General features: G+C 55.6%; 7 protein-coding genes across 7 annotated transcripts; 1 reads left to right on the plus strand and 6 right to left on the minus strand.

Annotated features, from left to right (window-relative positions):
• Nucleotides 1–386: 386 nt before the first annotated feature.
• C8Q71DRAFT_442880 (uncharacterized protein) lies at nt 387–2,108 on the minus strand. The gene is made up of 5 exons (XM_047918574.1): nt 1,094–2,108; nt 843–1,046; nt 686–778; nt 518–628; nt 387–442 (listed from the first exon to the last, which is right to left on the minus strand). The coding sequence occupies exons 1-5, from the start codon at nt 1,766–1,768 to the stop codon at nt 437–439; spliced, it is 1,089 nt and encodes a 362-aa protein (XP_047772717.1). The 5' UTR covers nt 1,769–2,108; the 3' UTR covers nt 387–436.
• A 378-nt stretch (nt 2,109–2,486) lies between these two features.
• Nucleotides 2,487–3,481, plus strand: C8Q71DRAFT_718519 (uncharacterized protein; the record flags this gene model as incomplete). The annotated part of the gene is made up of 2 exons (XM_047921237.1): nt 2,487–2,693; nt 2,750–3,481. 2 exons carry the CDS (start codon nt 2,487–2,489, stop codon nt 3,479–3,481), a joined length of 939 nt encoding a protein of 312 aa, XP_047772718.1.
• An 864-nt stretch (nt 3,482–4,345) lies between these two features.
• C8Q71DRAFT_442742 (capsular associated protein) lies at nt 4,346–6,749 on the minus strand. Its single transcript, XM_047918573.1, has 7 exons — nt 6,124–6,749; nt 5,918–6,061; nt 5,771–5,867; nt 5,195–5,720; nt 4,778–5,143; nt 4,504–4,724; nt 4,346–4,445 (listed from the first exon to the last, which is right to left on the minus strand). Exons 1-7 carry the CDS (start codon nt 6,571–6,573, stop codon nt 4,369–4,371), a joined length of 1,881 nt encoding a protein of 626 aa, XP_047772719.1. The 5' UTR covers nt 6,574–6,749; the 3' UTR covers nt 4,346–4,368.
• Nucleotides 6,750–6,831: 82 nt separating this feature from the next.
• On the minus strand, nt 6,832–8,767 carry C8Q71DRAFT_825110 (N2227-domain-containing protein). The gene is made up of 11 exons (XM_047926273.1): nt 8,659–8,767; nt 8,377–8,602; nt 8,136–8,320; nt 7,991–8,073; nt 7,872–7,939; nt 7,755–7,821; nt 7,547–7,695; nt 7,402–7,496; nt 7,277–7,349; nt 7,120–7,226; nt 6,832–7,064 (listed from the first exon to the last, which is right to left on the minus strand). The coding sequence occupies exons 1-11, from the start codon at nt 8,743–8,745 to the stop codon at nt 6,966–6,968; spliced, it is 1,239 nt and encodes a 412-aa protein (XP_047772720.1). The 5' UTR covers nt 8,746–8,767; the 3' UTR covers nt 6,832–6,965.
• A 77-nt stretch (nt 8,768–8,844) lies between these two features.
• On the minus strand, nt 8,845–11,745 carry C8Q71DRAFT_791146 (uncharacterized protein). Its single transcript, XM_047925344.1, has 6 exons — nt 11,397–11,745; nt 10,181–11,013; nt 9,475–10,126; nt 9,293–9,414; nt 9,132–9,234; nt 8,845–9,072 (listed from the first exon to the last, which is right to left on the minus strand). The coding sequence occupies exons 1-6, from the start codon at nt 11,694–11,696 to the stop codon at nt 9,010–9,012; spliced, it is 2,073 nt and encodes a 690-aa protein (XP_047772721.1). The 5' UTR covers nt 11,697–11,745; the 3' UTR covers nt 8,845–9,009.
• Nucleotides 11,746–11,898: 153 nt separating this feature from the next.
• On the minus strand, nt 11,899–14,672 carry C8Q71DRAFT_791151 (NADH-ubiquinone oxidoreductase). Its single transcript, XM_047925345.1, has 8 exons — nt 14,477–14,672; nt 14,335–14,418; nt 14,214–14,280; nt 14,138–14,161; nt 12,749–14,087; nt 12,392–12,699; nt 12,097–12,336; nt 11,899–12,045 (listed from the first exon to the last, which is right to left on the minus strand). The coding sequence occupies exons 1-8, from the start codon at nt 14,553–14,555 to the stop codon at nt 11,949–11,951; spliced, it is 2,238 nt and encodes a 745-aa protein (XP_047772722.1). The 5' UTR covers nt 14,556–14,672; the 3' UTR covers nt 11,899–11,948.
• Nucleotides 14,673–15,260: 588 nt separating this feature from the next.
• On the minus strand, nt 15,261–16,747 carry C8Q71DRAFT_718553 (uncharacterized protein; the record flags this gene model as incomplete). Its single annotated transcript, XM_047921238.1, has 3 exons — nt 15,261–15,683; nt 15,740–16,486; nt 16,541–16,747. The coding sequence occupies 3 exons, from the start codon at nt 16,745–16,747 to the stop codon at nt 15,261–15,263; spliced, it is 1,377 nt and encodes a 458-aa protein (XP_047772723.1).
• Nucleotides 16,748–20,076: the final 3,329 nt, after the last annotated feature.

Here is a 20,076-nt window from a genome sequence, read left to right on the forward strand (position 1 = left end):
GCACTGATCGAAATTAGTCTCCGCGTCTGGATGTAAGACAACTCCACTATAATCCACGCCGTCCTAACAACAGCTAGTATACAGTCCAATATGAAGGTCCGTGGTGATTGCCAAGGAAAGGGAGTAAGGAGTGGTATGTATAGTTGGGCAGTGGCGGCTCAGAGGGCAGACAATGTCCTGCTGCCTCCGCCAGAGGCGGTGCTGTCTCCGCTCGCCTGGCGAAGAGGCGGTATGCGGGAAAGCACGCGCGAGAGGGAGCGTTTTGGTTTAGGCTGCGCCCATTGTACGGGTTCATCGGTATTCCCCTTCCTATCTTCTAGCACAAGAGGCCGCTGAGAATCCGCAAGCTCGTCGAGGCTCGAGGCCGGCTCGGCAAGGACTGTGGCAGGGCGACTAGCCCGACGATGCATAGCCGCCAGGACCTTCCGCGGGATCATCAGGACTGGTTTGTACGCAGCCTACAGAGAAGTAACCGGCGTTAACACAATGAAGTGGGCCTGAAGTTTGCAACACCCACCTTCCGCGGTTCGGTCACCGGAGCACTAGCAGCGGACAGCTCATCGACGACTGTCTGTTGTGACGGTGTCGGTGATATCCCTCTAGCCTCGTCCTTGTTTGAGTCGCCTCCCTGTGCCATTCATTCGTGAGACAACTGACTAGTTGTAGCAGGACCTGCTGGACTTACGGCATTCTGACTGTGGACTGCAGGTGTGTCGACCGAGACTGCCTCCGCACGACCCGTCGTCACAGACGCAGACGCGGAAATCACGATCGGAGTCTGCGTATCGTCGATCGAAAATGTCAGCCTGTCATCACAGATATTTCAAGATAGCTCATCGCACCTCTGCCAGCGGTGCTGCGCCTTGCGTGGCCATTGTGGCGCAGCTGCCTTCGAGGCCAAGGATCGCTTCGACGGCACCCTCTTCGAGGAGTTCTTCCGAGACAGGGTCTAGAGAGTCTCGCCCGAATGAAGTAGGCAGACTGACTTCGCTATTTGTCCTCAAGCTAGCTTGCGCCCTGCCGTTCCTGTGTGCGGCTTGATGTTCCTATTGACGATGAGAATGCTTACAGTCAGTGAGCATTCAAGACTCACTTTATACTCCTTCCGCGCATTGGACAAGAAGTTGGGGTCCTTAGACCAACGGGACCACTCCTCGTCCTTTTGGTCCCTGATGCGATGGAGCGTGGATATCATATCGGCATCGACGCAATGGTGAGAGCGACGCTTCGCTCCTGTCCACTTCTTCCGGAACATATATGCCGGAAGGGCATGAGGTAATGTGATCAACCATTGGGCTTTTCCAAGACGAGCGTCCCAATCCGGCACAGTGTGAATGTGCACATCCATGTGTGTACGATTGGGTCCGAAGTTGGGAGCCACGGGAATGCAGAAATGCCGGAAGACGAGTGGCATGCTGTCGATGTTTCGACCTTCCAAGTTGCCCATGACACACGTGTCCACGGTGTCCTGGCCCTTGCCACTGTATGTGACTATGAGGCACGGGCGGTTTCCTTTCGAGTACATCTTGCTTCCGGTCGTGCCTGCCGAGGAGTACGGACCAGTAAAGGAGGACCGGCTGCGACTCATCCGAGTACTGGGCTGTACGGAGACGTTTGAGGAACTTGTATTGAGTTCTAGCAATTTCTCCAGTGGAGCAACAAGCGAGGTCTTGACACCATAGATGTCGCCAGTCGCAGGAGACCGCTCGTTCAACGAGCGGATATAGGCGTGGTTCGGCAGCTGCCTGCAGCGGAGACACTCGACCATAGTTGAGAATCAAGTACTGGGAGACTTCGATTGTAGATTGAGACTCGTTTCGAAGAAGTCGGATGGTGCGCCCGGTCAGACGGTAGGAGGTCTTCGAGGTGGTCGTATGGCGAATGGCAAGACATCTTCGCTGCGCAGACGTTCGTTTTCACTTGCGCCGGAAGTTGTCTGAAAAACAACAGGAACTTGAGTTGACAGACAAGATTCATTTGCTGGTGTTGTATCCGAGTCAAAGACAACACTGGCGTACTGTAGCGCTGGTGACTTGTGTTGGAGACGTATTCCTATGACACCATTATGTAATGGGTCGCTTCAAGTTCAATGTTGACAATATTCGTGAGGGTATGTATCGGATCGGTTGCCACTTGCCAGTTGTTCTCCGTTGTTGCTTACATAGCAGTTGGCACAACAACGCGCTCTAGTAATCGCAACAAGACGTCGACTCGCACTGTGTCGTACTAGGCATGTCACTGGTGGGTCCGCTTCGCACCGGTGTTCTTTCTTATTGTTGCAGTTCATTGTGCTGCAGCGATTCGTCGCGAAAGAATAACGCCCTTGTTATGAACAATGCTTCCCATAGCAACCGTATCTTGTGCCTTCAAAGACATAAACACTTCCAGGCAACCCTCTGGAGGCTCGCATCTTCGCCTGGCACTACCACCAGTCACTCCAACTCCAGCTCTCGTACCTGCGCATTCACGCAGACTAGTTACACGCAATGTCCACGTCTATCACCGCAAACCAGAGCCCCAGCGAAATACAAAGCGATCCGGATGAATCGCGCTACGTACCTCCTGCTGGTGCTTATGTGGTCATACAACTCGATGTTGAGACCACTATCCAACGCTACAAGCTCGACATCAGCAGAGTGGCGGAAGGTATCAAGGAGTATCATCCGAAAAAGTACTTGGCTTCCGTCCGGACCGTGCGTAACCATAGATGTTCCCGGGTGAATTCTCCGTGCTTACTCAGTAGCCCCAGATCTGGGAATTGTCTATGCCCTTCAAGCCTTCTCACAAAGTATCCGTCGAATTCGTTGGGACGGGTATACGTGCCGAGGAATACGAAGAATGTGTGACGCCCGAGATGTGCACACCGATTGCGCCTACGTCCGGGCATCCACTCATTACTCGCGAGGCCGTCCAACCGTCCTCCGGATTCCCGTTCGACGATTGTTACTACTACTCTTTCGTCACGGCGACAGTTAGGGTCCCCACAAAACCGTACCTCCGTCGACACATGGTAACATTGGATGCTCGAGATCGGGTCATGCTGGCCATTAACGAATCGGACGATAGCCGAAAATACATCGCCCTGAAGAAGGAACGAGGTATCACCAACCACAAACTCTTCAGGCCGAGCTTGAATTCTGAATCATTCACAGGATTCCCCCTCGAGCCGTATGAAGAAGACGAAGACGTTAGCTCTCACGATGAAGAGGATGGCATGGAGGATAAGCAGGCTGAACATCGCTCAGAGTGTTGCACGGACAGTGAGAGCATGGTCAGCGCGAGCTCCGCATCCTATGACGATGTACCGCCATTGGACGAAGACGATTTGGCAGCAATAATCTTCGGCGGTGAGGAGGAGTTCGAGGACCCTGACGCCAGTGACATTCCCGTGTCGGTCAATGCTTGGGTCGATCTACGCGAAATTGAAGAGGTCATTGACCCATCCGGTTTCCTAGAAGAAGTAGCCCATCTGAGGCGGTGAGTACGAATGATCCCCGTCATTCCGGCGTATAACTAACGGCCAGAGTAGAGTCATTCGAGAGGCAAAGGCCCGTATCGCCGACGAGTGTACAAGTGTGCCGGGTGGAAGCGCTACAACACACGTAGATGTGCCAATGTCAGACGAAGTAACGCCGATTGTGAGCAAGAATCACCGTAACGCTATGCCATCGTGGATGCATCGCACAGACAGAGGTATGCGTTTCGTGCTTGACGCTGAAGCAGTGATACTGAGGCAAATTTCAGCAGATTTGAACCAATTTGAATGTATGGAGAAGACCGAACATACCAGGCAATCAGACGAGTCCCAAACATACGTGGATTCGAGAGCAGATGGCGCAGGGGAGAAGGACACGCCGCCTCCCACTAGCCGCATTCGGGCTTTACGGCGTTTGAAGGGAATGGGCCGGTGGTGCAAACGTACGCCCCTTTATTGCACAGTGACACGAGCAGCACTGACACTGAGGTTCCCACAGGGACGTACATCGCGCGGGGTTTGCGATCCGTGCGCAACAAGATCGGCAAGGTCTTGCGTACCGTTGCTCGTGGACTGTGTTTGCGCAGGCGCCAAAGGAGTTACTGATGCTTCATCTGCGTCTCGACACCGCGTTCCACCGCGATACCACCGCGTACCTGTACCCCCTATGTCAGTACCATGCTTCAAGCATACCGACAACACGTCGGTACCTACCTGCCTACCTGATCTCTTACTCTCGACTACTTGGAGCCGTGCTATTGACGTGCCCCTGGGGAGATCCTCACTATATCCTTCCTCAAGACCCGTTACGTCAGTCGGCTCAATACATCGGTCCTGTATCCCAATGAATCCACCTGTATCCCATTACCGTGGTGCACACGTCTAAGTATAGCCTATGATTCGAAGTCCATCGACGCCCGATCGTCCGCCAGCAGCCTTGCATACTCCAAACACAATCTATACACATAGGCTGAGACATCCCGAGCGGGTCAGCGCGTCGTCCAGTGATACAAAACAGAGAAGCTCACCTTCCATGTCGACGTGGCGGCCGACAGTCCGCTTCCATTGTTTTCCTGCGCGCGCGATGCGTCGCAGCCTCCGGTCACCGTCTATTGGAAGGCGCTGTGCTGGGGGGGCGTTCAGCGCGGTCGAGTTGACGATTTGCAGAGCAGACGGTGGGGCGCCCGAGAAAAACGCATGTATGTTGTAGATCTCCTGGTAGGACGGCGAGAGGGGGATGAAATGCAGCCTGCCATACGGCGATTAGTGGACTTCGGTCGTCCCAGCCATCAATCAACGCACCAGGGCTGGATCCAGTCCGAGAAGAACTCGCGGTAGACAGTCGACTTGATGACCGCACTGTCCGACTCCATAAACGCGAAAAATCTCCCCGAGTAACCCATGCCGTCGACGTCGACGAGGTACTTGTGCCGCCAGTGGTCACCAAGGCTCACTCCACCGTCATCGAACCGGTGCGCAGCAATTAGCGCTTCAAGCCCACCCGGGAAGTTGTACCAGTCGATGACCTTGACGAACGCAAGGTCCATGATCTCCTCGTTGAGCTCAGATGTAGGCACCTCTGCGTAGACATAGTGAGTTGAGCCCGGCGGGTCCGCGAAGACGAGGGTTCGCGTCGTGTCCGACTTGTCACTCGCCATCCGGACGAGTCTAGAGAACGGCAGGTCAGCAATGAGGCGTCTCGGGCGGAAAGGGATGTACCTGTGACGTTGGTACTGAGCAGCGAAGCCAGGCGGCGAGCTGCCTCCACCAGTGGATGCGCCTCTCCAGAATATCTTGTCGCTTTTCGTCTCCCAAGGCGTCTCCATTCCATCAATCTCCTTAAGCTCCAAGTTCACAGGGTCGTATCCATACGTATACCTTCGCGTCTGCCCGTAGTAGTAGTGACTCGGTATCCTGATGTCCGAATACCCTGGGGCCTGTGCGGGAGAGAACACAGGGAAGAGGACGGGGATGGTACGCCAGTCTGAGAAGAAGTGCCCTTGGTGATAGTGCGCCCATGGGTTCTCGCAGAAGGAATAATTCTGGTTCACATCCGGCGCGAACACAAACTCCGGCGCACTAGCAGTGAGCTGGCTCGCGCGGTTCGTCGAGGACGCGCGGAAGGAGCTGAAGAGACGGCGGGCGGGCGTGCCAGGGTCGCAGGTACGACGGTAGGCCTCCCATACGTTCCCTTCACCGCGCCAGTCAGGCGAGTACATCCCGCTCAGTTCAGCTTGGACGACGTCTACGAGACGTCAGTTCACGAACTGAAGATGCGACCCGGAGGTGCCTCACCTGTCCCCGACGTGACGTTAGGTCGTGCGCGCTGCTCCCATGGGACGAGAATGCGGCCTTCTGCCATAGCGTTGATGGGAAAGTCCAAGTCTGGGAGCTAGAACTGAGATCTATATATGACCGCAGCCAAAGCTGGATAGGACTCACTTTGTCTTGGAACTTCTCAATGATCTGAAGGAAGCCTCGCGCGCGCGCACTGACCACAGAGGTAGCGGGCCCGTCTCTGATATTGACGGCAGTCGCTTTGCCACTTCTGAGCCTGACCAAGTCAATAGAGGGCAGGTTTCCTGCCTGCAGTCGCGGACAGCGTTGTAAACGCGGCGACAAATGGAGTCAACTGGCCAGCGACATACCAAGAACGCCCTTTCCCTCATTTGTTCTCCCGACAGTGTCCAAAATGGCGCCAAATCCTCGTTGATATTGTCATACTCGTCAATCATAACGACGTGATTCTCCTGCGCGAACTGCCACCAGTCGTCGAAACCTCGCGGAGGGTTCCTCCCATACCTCCGCTTGTACTCTGCCGCAGCCTCCGCAAGCGTCTTGCTCTGCTTCGCCAGTAAATTTCGATATTTTGTCTCCGCCTCAGCCATGAGCCTTGGTATGGGGTGCTCGGTGATCTCTGGCCGCGCGTGTCCCTTCCGGAAGGACATCAGACTGGACGCGCTGGACATGAGTGAGTTGTCGGGAAAGCTCGTGTTCGCCCTCCTCCGCGCGACCCAAAGTCCGCCTTCAGTGAATGCTAGGACGACAACGACCAGAAAGAGAAGCCCCGCTCTGTTTCCCGAGAGACCATTGTACATGACCGTCGCGGATTCCTAGAGTATCCCAGATTCGTTCTAGCTTGCCAATGCGAGATTAGACAGCGCAGTCGCGTAAATGAGCGTAACGAGCCACGTTGGCTTCAGGTCTCGGAGGAAAGATTGAGGGGAGATGGAAAGGAGGTGCCGGGCGGTCGTAAGTAGACGAGGATGCGTGCCGCCGGCGAAGTCCGAACCCATTTACTCTCTCCATATGGCAACTCTTCAGGCCTCAGGAACAAGGTAAGGTAGCCGCAAAGTCCGTATGCAACCCTCAACTTAAATACGGTGTTTATGCGTTTCCGTCAATCATACTTCATCGTCTATTCTGCACATGAAAGTAGTACATGTCTGTGAGCTGTCCTGACCAATGCCAACCGCGAGCGAGACATGGATCAGATTATCTTCTTCGCCGTCCAAAATGCAGCATGATATACATATCCCAGCATACTTTGCGCATTGTTAGTATACGTCGTGTCAATAGTACGTTCGTTCTGCAGAATATGCATCAGTGAGCTAGTAGATACTTATGAACACAGAGCGACGGACCGAGATATCGAAGCCAATCTTACGCGCAAGGGCCTTGACTTCCTCGAGGGTGAGCTCGATCGAAGGGTCATTCGTTGTATTATTCTCGAAGTGCCACAAAAGCGGACCTACGACATTAACGTTAATTTATGGTCCACCTGGCGGCGGAATGACATACCCAAGTTGATCCAGACGCCACCTGGGGCGAGTATTCGATGGATAACGCGGAGGTAGTTCACGATGTTTTTCGCCTGTCCATTCAGAGCTCAGGCAAATGACTAGCCCATTTAGTTCCATACTAACCGTGTCGATGAAGAAGCAGGTCAAGACGGCGTCCCACTGTCCACTATGAGGCTCATCTGCGTCGTCATCCGCCCCATATATCTCCTCGAAATCGCCTTCGTGGCAGTGAGATCGACGTACAACACGACGTTTGCAGCAAACGTACCGGCGACAAGGGAGAAGTTGCTGCCTTGGGGCAGAGAAGAGGGCGTGATGTCGGGGATGGTGATGGGCCTGAGCATGGCGGCGTTGTTCGGCAGGTTGGAGAAGGAGTGCACATATGGATAGATGGTGTGCTGGTTCACTGAATCGGTACTGGCGCGAACGTGAGGACCAGCTCGGATATGTTGAGGCAGCAGAAAGTCCAAGCGCACCGGTTCAGAATGAAGAACGATGCTAGTAACATGTAATGAGAGAATTCGTTGCCCTGGCACGCAAAGCCTGTATGCCATGAGACGAGAAGTGAAATTCAAAACGACATGATGCCGTACCCAGATTCGCAATGTCCCAAGCCAGACGTCCCAATCCCGCCCCTGGAACGAGGACTCTCAAATTATGTCTGCGCGGACTATTACCACACTCCATCTTGCATCAGGTCAGCCGAACGCACCTTTCCGCAGGGGGGATATCAGAGAAGTGCTGCAACAATGCTTCCCGCATCGGAGCATAGCATACCTCACGCTCAGCGCGACCCTGGTGGCGACTGGATGAGACAAATGCTGTGGTTCAGGTCTAATGGACACGACTCGACCGACCTCTTCGCTCCAATCGCGGACGAACTGCTTGAGCGTGCTTCTCAGCTTGTCCATGTCAAAATCAGTTGGTCGGTACCGTCCCTTTTTTTCTGGCCCGGCGTGGCCTTGCGAAGCTCTAGTAGGCGCGTCATGTGAGTGCGAGTGAGGTCCGTGCGTATGATCATGCGAATGTGAGTGAAAGGGCCCTGCGCGTCCGTCAATACCTTCCGTACGTTGAAAGGGTTTTTGGTATCTTGCGAACCTTGGGTATCGCCTGGAACATCATTTACGCCCGGATCGTCTATGCCCTCCAACTCGTGTCCGAAAATCTCTGGGTCTACGACGATCTGGTTGAGGAACTCTGCATTGGCGAGGATAGCTCTATCGACCTCCGCGAGCTTTTCCTTGTACCGAAGGCTGTGTAGAAGCTCCTGATCCGCCCGTGGCAGAGTGAAGAAATCCTTTCTGCGGCGATTATTCGCTGACAACTAGGTGCGCGCGATTCTAAGCCAGATTGCCTTATCTCGAACAGAAGAATGCCTACCGAGTACGCGGCGTATTGCCTGAACGTCTGTATAACATTTGAGAAGTGGGCCTGCTCCTCGTTTATCGCCGTCCGACTAAAAGGCATGATCACACGAGGAAGGGACCACAGATCGTTATCTGGACGCGCAATTTACGCGAACCTTTCAGGAAGGCGTCTAACTCTCGTAAGCAATTGGCTTAGTTAGAACTCATAACAATCCACATGCATAATGCCTGGCCAGGACGGTAGTATGTGTACAACAAGTATTACAGTGCACAAGTTCCAGGAAACAGAGCGGTAGTGATTGATACAGATGCCGGTGGTATACGATATGACAGATGAGGAACGGGAAGGGGCGAATGCAGCAAATCAACGCAGATCGACAATTTCAAGGTCCATGTCTTTCATTTGGACATGACTATTATCACAATCCTGGAGGGCATAATCGTCACATTCATCATTGTTGAGGAGACAGTGCAGCAGGAACTTACCGTATATATTGGGACCTCGGGATGAGGGTGGAACGCTTCTTTGGTTGTGCAATCTAGTATCACCTGCAGGCCGCCCGGGTCTGTTAAACGAAAGATGCCAAATCTGGCCACCAATCGACAGTGTCAGCTATACTCAGGGTGTGTGTTACGACGAAGCTTACGTAGGTTTTGAGGTTGGGGCGCAGACCACTGCAAACGACTCCGGCAGCATGCGTTGGAAGCCCGAATGAGTGTGGAGGTCAACCGAGGACATGAAACAAGACTGTGTGGGATGGGTGTGTATCTAGATCGCGAGGAGTGACTGAGTATGCAACTCGCGATTACTTGAATAAACACTACTTACCCATCCAAGAGTGATCAAATGCCGCTCCTCCGTGAACTGCAGGACCAGCTCTTCCTCGTCCATCGTGCATGTATCACTCGTCGAATGCTGCCTGGGGATCAACAAGGTCGTCACAACATACTTGTTCCCCTTGTCCTTCCCAAGCAACAGTCCGCACGTCTCCCTATTGTGTAGCGTGTTCACACGCGCAATAGACAGAAATCGCTGGAGGCAGCTACGGGGTAACCTCACGGTCTTGAGATCGCGGACTGTCGAATCTGTCGAGGTGCTCGGGACGATGCGAGACGCCGACGAAGTTTGCAACAGCCGTGCACCAGACGGTGACGGACCCCGGCGCCCGGTCTGGGGATATGTGATGGAGCCTTGGCGACCATGCCCAATGGGTACAGACATATGACTGGGAGGTGGAGGGATGACGGGGTCGGCGACAGACGAAGAGTGCGAATGTTGGCTTTCGGGAGCCTTGGAGTCGAAAAAGAGAAGGGAAGAGTCGTTAGGGGCGGCAGGAGCGGGCGTGGACTTGGAGAACATGGACTGCAGTGACGGGACGTAGCCCTGCTTGAGCTGGTGTTGGGACATGAGTGTTGGGTATCTTATGGGGCCATCTGGTGGCGCCGGCGAGGTGGTCGTTATTGGAGGTGGGTATTGAATGCTAGAAAACGCAGTCAGCGACATGACATACCAGAGCTCGGAGGTGGAGACGTACGCAGCGTGCTGTTTTGACTTGCTTGGTGTGTGGTCTGTATGCCGTTGACGCTGCCACGGTTGACGATCCACACCCTCGACATCCGTTGACGAGTCATCGTCATTCTTCGTCGGGCTCTCGAGGGGCATGACCGACAGACCGTTCGACGTCCCATACAATGATTGCTGCTGTGATGAGCCAGGCGCGTGCGCGGGTTGCGGCGCTGCCACGGGAAAGCTCCGCGAGCTGCCTCTCGCACTCGTCTCCTCCCCGGATCTATTGCCGTTGGGCGACGGCGTCAGCCGTGTAGCAACTTCCATCCTCGCGGCTAGTGCAGCGGTCTCTGCTTCTTGCTGTCGCCGCAAGATGCCTTCCCGCTCGCGCCGCCGCCGCTCCTCTGTGGCCCTCCGCCTTTCCTCATCGTCACTCCGTGCTTCAGCTTCCCTTCGCGCTCTCTCCGCCTGTCTTTCCCGCTCTGCCATAGCCTTAGCCTCTGCTGCCCTTCGCTCTGCCGCAGATGCCCGCTCTTCTTCACGCCGCAACTCCAGCATTTGCTGCCGTGCCAACGCAGTTTCATGCCGTGCTTGTCGATCCCGCTCCTCTGCATCCCGCCGCTCCTGTTCACTCCGCTGCCAATGCTGCTCCATTTGAGCCGCCTGACGAGCGGTCCGAGTCCTCTCCTCATCTCGTGAACGTCTGAACTCTTCGGTGTAAGCCACGTCTGTATAATGTGAACCGGCAGTCGATGGTCGACTGGAGCCTGGAGTGGCACTGCTAGTCGCCTGCCAATGCTCGTATCGGTCGACAAGCACAGGCTTCAGCTGGCTCAGGCTTTCGAGGATGTCTTGACCGTTCTGTGGAGAAGCGTCTCAGCACAAGCACAACATCAGACGATTATATGAGAACAAAAGGACAACCGTTCGTCACGAATCAGAGGACCAATCGCAGCACCTGTCAACCGGCTAGGATCAGGTAATCCTGGCAGGCTGACCAACCTATTGTTGACATGCTTGGTGGCACGAAACCTAGAGCATAACGCAGCATTCGCGGGGTAAAAGATTAACTGCCCGAAACCCATGACGAAGAACGGTCGCTGATCCGACCTACCATTACCAGCTCTATACGAGGAAGCCAAATGGAGAAGCGAACTCTGGAAAAACCCAATGCCCTTGAACGAGTACGCAGCGAAAAACCTGAAGAGAGATTGCAAAACCATAGAGCACGATTGAGCACTTACCATGCCTAGGTTCTGGCGCTGATCAGGGTTCAGCAGGGCAGTATAGTCCTGGTGTGTGGGCAATTTCTCCAGCACAATGGTGGCAGCCCTTGCATACTCGACGAAGGCTCTTTCATAATCCTGGTGTTCCGCGTAGTAATCGCCATTCCTGCGAGCCTTCTCTGCTGTGCGCAGCCAATGCTTGAGGCCCTTCGAAGGGTCCCACAGTTGGTCCTGGGCGCGTGCCGCGAGCTCAGAGATGGTCGCCGGCCGCTGGTAGACGGGCTCTGTGGGGGTATTGCCGTAAATCGGAGAGCTCATGGTGGTCGAAAGGAAAGACCGCTGCCGCCGTGGGTGGGCGGGAGTCGAGACTGGCAGTGTACTCACCACCAGCACTGCGCCTCCCTAAACAGCAATGTCACGTGACCCATTCGAAGTCGGAGACTTTGACGACCTCAACTCATCTCCGGTCCTTCGTCTGCTGCTGGAGTACACTCAGGCTACGGCGACAACACATGGCAGGTCATTTTGAAAGCGTTAAATCAATTTAGGAATCCCAGCATTACAACCCATCTACGCATAAGCTGCTTCTGGTTTACTCGACAGTTCACTGAAGCCGTAGTTTTCTCCCTTCACGAATGCACGAGTACAATGCGCCATGGTTACGGATCTGCAAACACGATGTTAGCAACGATAGGCACTAAGGGACCGAAACACTCACGCTCGAGAGATAGGGTCCGTCTGATAGAAGTTGCTGATCGGCTTCACGAAGGGTGCACCCGAGACCTTCGCGTTCGCAGTTCCAGCAGCAAGGGTCTTCAACCCTGCGAGGGCAGCCTCGACAGAGGTAGATTCAAGGGTGTCATAGCGGACCAGAGTTGGCGAGATCTCCCACATGCGATCCCGCAGGCTCAGCACGTCATCATAGGGCAGGGGAGCGTCCACGAGCTCAGAGAGCGCACTGCGTGATACATTCATAAGGTGGGGTCCTACGCACATTGGGGAAGTAGACATACCGGATAATCTTCCAGTCCTCGCGCGACGCACCCGGGGGAGGTACAGCCGCACGGCCCATCTGTGCTCGGCCCTCAGTGTTCACCCACGTCATGCCCTTCTCAGTATACGCAGCGCCGGGCAGGCAGACATCCGCGAGCTGGGCACCAAGGTCGCCGTGGTGGCCCTGGTAGACCACGAACGCATCGCGCGGGATCGACTTCGGGTCGGCCTCGTCAGCGTTGAGCAGGTAGATGAACTTGGGCTTGGTCTGGGACGCCTTGCGTGAGGGAACGAAGCCCATCTCGTACGCTGCAGGACGAGATGCAACCTAATGAAAATATCAACCGGTGCAGTTGTAATCAAATCTGTTTCCGTACCCTCTGCAAGACAGCGAATCCATTCCACTCAGGCGTGACGAGCTGGCTCTTGTTCTGCTCAACGTACTTCGCGAGCGCGTTGTACACCGCAGCACCGTCCGCGTGCTCCGTGACCGCACTCCCGACGATGATCAGCGGCTTCTTCGCGCTCTTGAACTTCTTCGCAAATTCGCTCTTGCCCGCCACGAAGTCGGCCACCGCCTTCGCATCCGCACCCAGGTAGTCGTAACCGTACGTTGTGTCCACGCGCTCACCGATCAGGCCCACCTCCAGCGTCGTGTGCATCCAGCTCTTCCGAATGCGCGAGTTGAGCACCGCCGCCTCGTGCCGAGGGTTCGTGCCGACGAGGAGAATGCAGTCCGCCTGCTCGACGCCCGGGAGCGTCGCGTTGAACAGGTAGTTCGAGCGCACGTCCACTGCGTGCACCGGTGCAGCGTGCCCACCGACGCTATCGAGCGTCAGGTTGTCCGACCCGAGCCGGTTGATGAGGTCCTTGAGCGCGACCATCGACTCCGTGTCGGCCAAGTGACCCGCCACAGCCTGGATCTCATCGCCCTGGGCGCCGGACGCACGGAGCCCGTCTGCGATCGCAGCCAACGCATCCTCCCACGAGGCTGAGACGAAGCGGTCGCCCTGCTTGATGAGCGGCACTGTGAGGCGTTGGAACCGAAGACCATCATACGCATACCGGGTCTTGTCGCTGATCCATTCCTCGTTCACATCGTCGTTTGGCCGAGGCTGCACTCGCATCACAGAGACACCGCGGGAGTCTACGCGGATGTTCGAACCCACAGCGTCCATGACGTCGACCGAATCCGTGTGCTTGAGTTCCCAGGGACGTGCGTGGAACGCGTACGGCTTGCTCGTGAGCGCGCCGACGGGGCACAAGTCGACGACATTGCCCGAGAGCTCCGAGTTCATCGTCTTCTCCACGTACATACCGATCTGCATGTCATTACCGCGTCCCGTTGTTCCGAGCTCCTCGACACCAGCAACCTCATTGGCGAACCGGACGCACCGAGTGCACTGAATGCACCGGTTCATCGACGTCTTCACGAGAGGGCCAAGGTCCTTGTCTTCTACAGCGCGCTTGCCAGTGATTTCGTGGAACCGCGTGCGGTCCGCGCCATACCGCATTGACTGGTCCTGGAGATCACACTCGCCACCCTGATCGCAAATGGGGCAGTCGAGGGGGTGGTTGGCGAGCAAGAACTCCATGACACCCTCGCGGGCCTCATGGACGAGCGGTGAATTTGTCCATACTTTCGCCCCAGGCATCGCGGGCATTGCGCATGATGCAACAGGTTTTGGCGAACGCTCAACCTCCACCAAGCACATTCTAGACAGCATTCAACATCCGCATATACACTCTCAGAGGCATGTACTCACCGGCAATTACCCGCAATCGCTAGCCTGTAAGCAAAGGGTCAAAAGGGCAACAGCAGACGCATAGACCTACACCTACCTGTCATGGTAACAGAATCGTGGTACTGTAGAACCAGCAGCCTCGCAGGCTTGGATCAAGGCCGAACCTGTCGCCAGGAGAGTGAGCTTGTCGTATCGCACACAAACATACGTCTACTCACCCTGCGGGACGGTAACCTCCTTTCCATCCACAGTCAGGGTAATATCGGCTTGGCGCGCCGAAGTTGAAGCAAATGTCCTCCGTCCTGGCATTATGGTTGACTCAGAGACTCCTTGGGGACCGCCAGCACAATCGCCACATACCTGCAAGCGACGTAGAGGGAGCGACTTTGATTAGGAGAGCCGCAGACGCGGGCTTGGACGCCGAGACCAGCCGTAACATCGCTCGAGAATGCACAGAGCGAGCTGGCCAACGCGCACGGAGGGGGGTGAAAACAGGAGAAACGATGAGTAAGTCGAGCGAAGCGACGAGGAGGACGGAGACGACGATGACCGTGCGCCGGCTTTCACCGAGTTAGGCGCCCGCTACAACCGGATAACAGTTCGATTTACACGCAATCTGATTGGCTACCGCACAGCGGGCGCTTCCTTGTCCCTGCTACGCTGCCTGCGCAGGCCATCTTCAATACTGGTTTCCAATACTAGTACGGTGACGGCATAGTAGGTCAACATATATGTATACATGTGCTTTGACATACTTATGTTGTCTAGATCCTGGTGGCATGCTTTGGTGCAGTTGCAACATTACTCAGAAGATAGCATCGCTCTCGTAAAGTCAGCGAAATCCTCGGAGGTACACCGAGTCAATGTTCCCGTCGACCCTACGTCCTGACCTACCATACTAGTATAGTACCCCGACAGCTCATGTCTACATAGGGCTTCGCCCTAATGCGACAATAAATGGGATTTACAACAACAACAAAGTCAGCGAATGTCGTATATTCCGCAGAAAAAGCAACGACCATGACAGTGCGTAGAGCTACAAGCTATGCGTACAACAGGTCCGTGAGTGCAAATACCGAGACACCAAAGAGCGAAAGAAAGCAAAATGTAACATAGCGAGGTCCGAAGGGTCGTAACAAGCCGTTCACGGAACGAACACCACCATCAGAATGTTAACCACCAGCTTCTCCATCTCGCCTGCCTGCACGAACGGCACGCGCTCCTTCGAGATCGCCCCGACGACGCTCACGTCGTTCAGCAACATGATGTCCGTCTCGGAGATCGGGATGGCGCCGCTCTTCTCCACGCGCGTCCGCAGGTCGTCCTCCTCGTCCGAGCCAGGCTCGGACGCTCCTGAGCCGAAAGGGCCTCGTATGGGAGCACGCCCTCCGTTGACGACGGAGATGGGCATACGTACGTGCGACGCGCTCGGACTATCCGCAACGTCGCTGGCGAACTCGACTATCTGGTCAACCGGCCAGATGTAGCCCCCTGCTGTCCACCGTAGTTCGGGGGCGAGCTTGTACAGCTTGATCGCGTGGTACAGCACGGAGTCCCCGCCCTTGAGCTGGAAGGGAAGCACGTTACAACAGGCGTGGTACAACAGCAGTGAAGGGAACTCACGTAGGGGACAAGCGACTCCGCGAGTACCTGCCCGGGGTTAACTCCGTAGTCGCCAGTGAGGTAGAACGCGATCCTGCGGCCCCGAGACATGTTGAGAATAGGCGACATCAGGTCCAAGAACCGATCGCTTGGCGTGATCAGTGGGTTGGGCTGAATCAACGCGGGCCCAAACGTCCTCAGCTGCACAGCGTAGCTGATCGACACCCTACAACCCTTCTGCACGAGTTCCACTTCATGATCACAGTCGCCCATGAACGCTGTCCACTCCATATCGCCGCCCTTCCCACCCCGTCCGAAAAACTTCTCCTCCACGCTGTCTCCATTACGCACGACCAAGGACCCACCCCGGAAGCGCACGGGCAGGGTCACGACGATCGTAGCCACTCGCGCGTCGTTGGGCCGCCGCTGGACTGGTATTGTGTTCCCTTTTAGCACGATCTCCAGCTTGTCTCGCATTGCTGTGAGATAGTGGCCGACGGGTAATGTTGGGAACAGGGTGTTGCGGACGGCCTCCAGAATCGGGTGATTAGCTATCTCGAGGGTGGTCGTGAGAGGGAGGTCAGTAGGATAGAAGAGGGACTCGTTTTGCGGGTATGCATAGTCATCCATGCCCGGTGGATGGGCGAGCCCGGTTGGGAGAGATCGACCCGATGGGTGGGGTTGGCATGCTGCGATGAGGACGTCGAGGGCTGGTGGCATGTCGTGATCGATGTCAATGGGGAAGTCAACGGAGTGCGTGATGCCGCTCTGTGCTGCTGTAAGCGTCCGAGCCAACCACCGATAGATGCGAACGATGCTTACTCTTGATCGGAAGAACAGTGTCAGGACAGAGGGATCCACTGGTATACGCCCCGACACCGTGAACGGTCGCGCCTTTGCATTCAACAGGGTACCGACGCTGGTCCGGAAGGCGGTCTCGCTGTCGAACTCGTCCGAGGCCCGTCTCCGGCGAGACTTGGGCGGCGTGTGTGGTGTCTTGGGCGTGTGCTCGATCTCGAATTCAGACATACTGGGGTTCCGTGTAAAGGGCAGTCCGTCCGAGTATCGACTCGAGCTGGACGGTGAAGAGCGCGCGCTGGCCGTCGTAAACGGCATGGCGAGTTCCAGGGACGACGAAGAACGGAGACAAGGGGCGTGCAGGCCGTAAGGTGGGAGATTAGCGACGAGAAGAGCTCGAGACCGCAGGACGGGGTCTTATGACGACAAAGTGTATACAGAGGCGCTTCTCTTCGTCGGCCACGCACAAGCAACGTGTTCGTGCAGATGGGCGATGGGTGGCCCAGGGTCTATCATCCCGTTTCGTGCCAGATCATACGGAGCTCGAAAATCGATAGCGAGAATACGAGCCATGGGCCGGTGGGACAGAGTGGATGCGTGTCTATCGTCAAATCAATCCTGGTAGACGGTGATTTCGCAGCTGATGGAAAGAAGATAGTACTTGGCAGTCAGCCTCGAGTCTCTCAAACGACAAAAAGTATTACCTTTTTGAGGAACAGCCTGAGCACCAACGACACGCGCCATCCGGCCTGCGTACGGGTAAGCTCTTGAACTGCAGCGAACGGCTCCGCAACCACGCTGGACGCAGCAAAGCCTAAGATCCGGTAATTTAACAATCAAGCAGATCTATTCCAGTCAGGGCGCAAAGGGCTTGCGAAGCACCGATGAGCAAGCTGCTCAACAATGCGCACGCAGGAGGTGCATCGAGGGGAGGAGGTGGTCATCATGGGAAGAGAACGTGTTGGCCGCGACGCGTCGTGTGAGGCGCGGGTGTCGGCCCCCGCACACAATTTCTGCATGCTGATTGGCTGAAGCGATCATATTTTGCCATTCATCCCCTTATTTGGAAATAGTCGGTAATACAAGCTGATGCAGCCTCTTGTCGAGAACCGTCATCGCCGTCTGTCGCCCCTTCACCCTCGCGTCGCTCTCGCATCTGATTCATTTATTTCAATCGCATGAAATAGACTTGAGCTTCTGCCTGATGTTGAGATGCCCCGACGCTCAAATTCAATCCATGGGTTAGCGAGCAGTGGTCAGGCTCGTAAGCCTGATAGATCCAACTTCCTACTAGCTGTCGGACGTATCATTTAACACACGTCGCACCCACACCATCAGGTCATTGAGCCAGCACAGCTACCGTAACTGGCATTGTCAACGTCTACTGTGTATCGTGAGATATTGTCTATGGCTGGAGTGAGTGGAACAACCATTCAGTGACCACAGCCTGGCCCCACGCTGACGAGGTTCTGTGTCGTGCTGTAGCCATGCATCTGGAGCGTTCAAGATGATGAATGGTTCACTAGGTCCTTCGAAGGCAAATGTCCTGCCACTAGTAGCTAAGGCTCTCCTAATTCAAGGATCTCCGACGGACCTCCATCGACACCACCACTGCTGCATGTGCGCGGACTTGGATCTGCCTCCACCCGTGAGGAAAGGTTCGCGCGGAGTACAAGATGAGCTGCAGCGAAAGGATGCCCGAATGCCCTAGGACTCCGGCGCTAGTGGCTCGCGAGCGTCGTGTCGGCGTTCGTGCGCTCATCATCGCGTTCGGACTCGTTCCAGGGTGTTGGCTATTCCCTCGGCTACTCCAGTGCCCTTCTTCACTGCTGTCAAATGCAGCGAAGCCCGGGAGCCAGTGGTACAAGATCCGCGGTTGTTTTCTATTGAAGCGTCTGTGGGTTTACGGCATCCAGAGATCACTTGTCCGGACATGCGCGATCGGGAGTCCCTGTTTCTCACCTCTTCGGGTCAACTCAGATTGCTTCTTTGGCTCGCGAGCCAGCGGACGCTGCAGTGCTAGCGCTCCGCGGTGGCATAGGCATCGCGACGTTTCTGGGGCCTGCTCGTCATGGGATGGCACTGAGGTTGCGACTGCATGGCTCTCGACACCACCTCTTCCTCATGGACGGCGCAATCGAGGTACATTATCACAGTTCCTGGACCCACGCACCGAATAATGCACATTCCGGCTTCAGGATTTGTACCCTGACAGTGGGGCATGGTTTCATCCGTGCTAGCGGCATGTTCACCTTACGAACTCTACCACCCGGGATACCAGCAACGTGTCCAATACCAATCGTAACGCAAACTGCATATCGCGAAGCCTCGAGACACTAGGGGCCTCTCGGTACCGTAAGTCATGATCGTGGCTGACTTCTGTGGTTTCTGACTCTTACCAGATGGCTTTACAGAATGATGCTCTGCAGCGTGTAGACGCAGCCAACCTACTCCTCTATTTCATCTCACGTTCAGGGTCCTGGGGCGCAAGCCACCAAGAGCCACAACTTGACACCTAGCTCCCGGAGCCGCAAAGCTAACTGGCGCGAAGCCACGTCTATTGGCTGCACAACGTCTTCTGCAAATGGCCGCCGTTCCGTGGCGCGATGCGTGGCCACATACTTCCGATACCTATGGCTCGACATATCTCGCAGGTAAGGTGACTATAGCGAGCGGCGCCACGAGAATTTCTAAAGCGACGTGACGTCGGCCGCCCCGACTCGGGTCCACCGACAGAGGCAAGCTGGTTCACAACTGGCGGGTTCAACGCTGAAGATACTACTACACTGTATGTGCGTGGCATTCGAAGCTTCAAGGCAAAGATCCAAGAGAACCCGAGATAGTGACGTACCTCCATTTGAGTGGTTGGAATGTTCATGCCGTGCCATGCAGCACGAACGTTCATCTGTCGGTGAGCAAGACTCCGCAAGCCTGAGTGTCCGTGTGGGGGCCCAGCGGCACCTTCTTCCTCGCAGGCGTCTTAAAAACCGTACTTGAGCCGCGGAGCTCTTGGCTTCCCGGGCATTGGGCATGACAATCTCACGCGATGCGCAGAGAAGGGTCCGACGGAGTCCCTTACAGGTCACAATGCCGGTGGTCTGCTGCTCTTGCTATCTAACTTTGGGTCAAGGGCGTTGACTTTCGGCAAGGACAGCCGGTGTAGAGGAGGGCCCCTACGTAGAAGCAACCGACCCCCGACAATAAATCTCCGAGAACAGGTCTTTGGTGTCGTAGAGGTCGGGCCGCGCCCTCTGCAGCAGGTGCGTATCATGATAGCGCAGTCAGTATACGAGTAAGATACTGACTCTGGCTTGCTCTAGCATCCTTGCCTCGTAGGATCCCGAGGTGGTATGTCGAAATGCTCGCCCGCGAGTCACCTGCGCAAGCACACCTCGAGTTCTGACAGCCGCACCTTACACACGTTCGATGTGTTTGGTTTTCGACACACTTCTCTGAACGTAACCTCTTGCACTCTCATGAAGGTTAGCTCCATGCGAACAATACAGCTAGTGCAGCCTTTGAATGGAAAGCCCGCTTCTGCCGCCCTAACACCAAGTAGC

This window comes from Rhodofomes roseus (genome assembly GCF_022264815.1).
Source record: "Rhodofomes roseus strain CIRM-BRFM 1785 chromosome Unknown C8Q71scaffold_41, whole genome shotgun sequence".
Lineage (NCBI taxonomy): Eukaryota > Fungi > Basidiomycota > Agaricomycetes > Polyporales > Fomitopsidaceae > Rhodofomes > Rhodofomes roseus.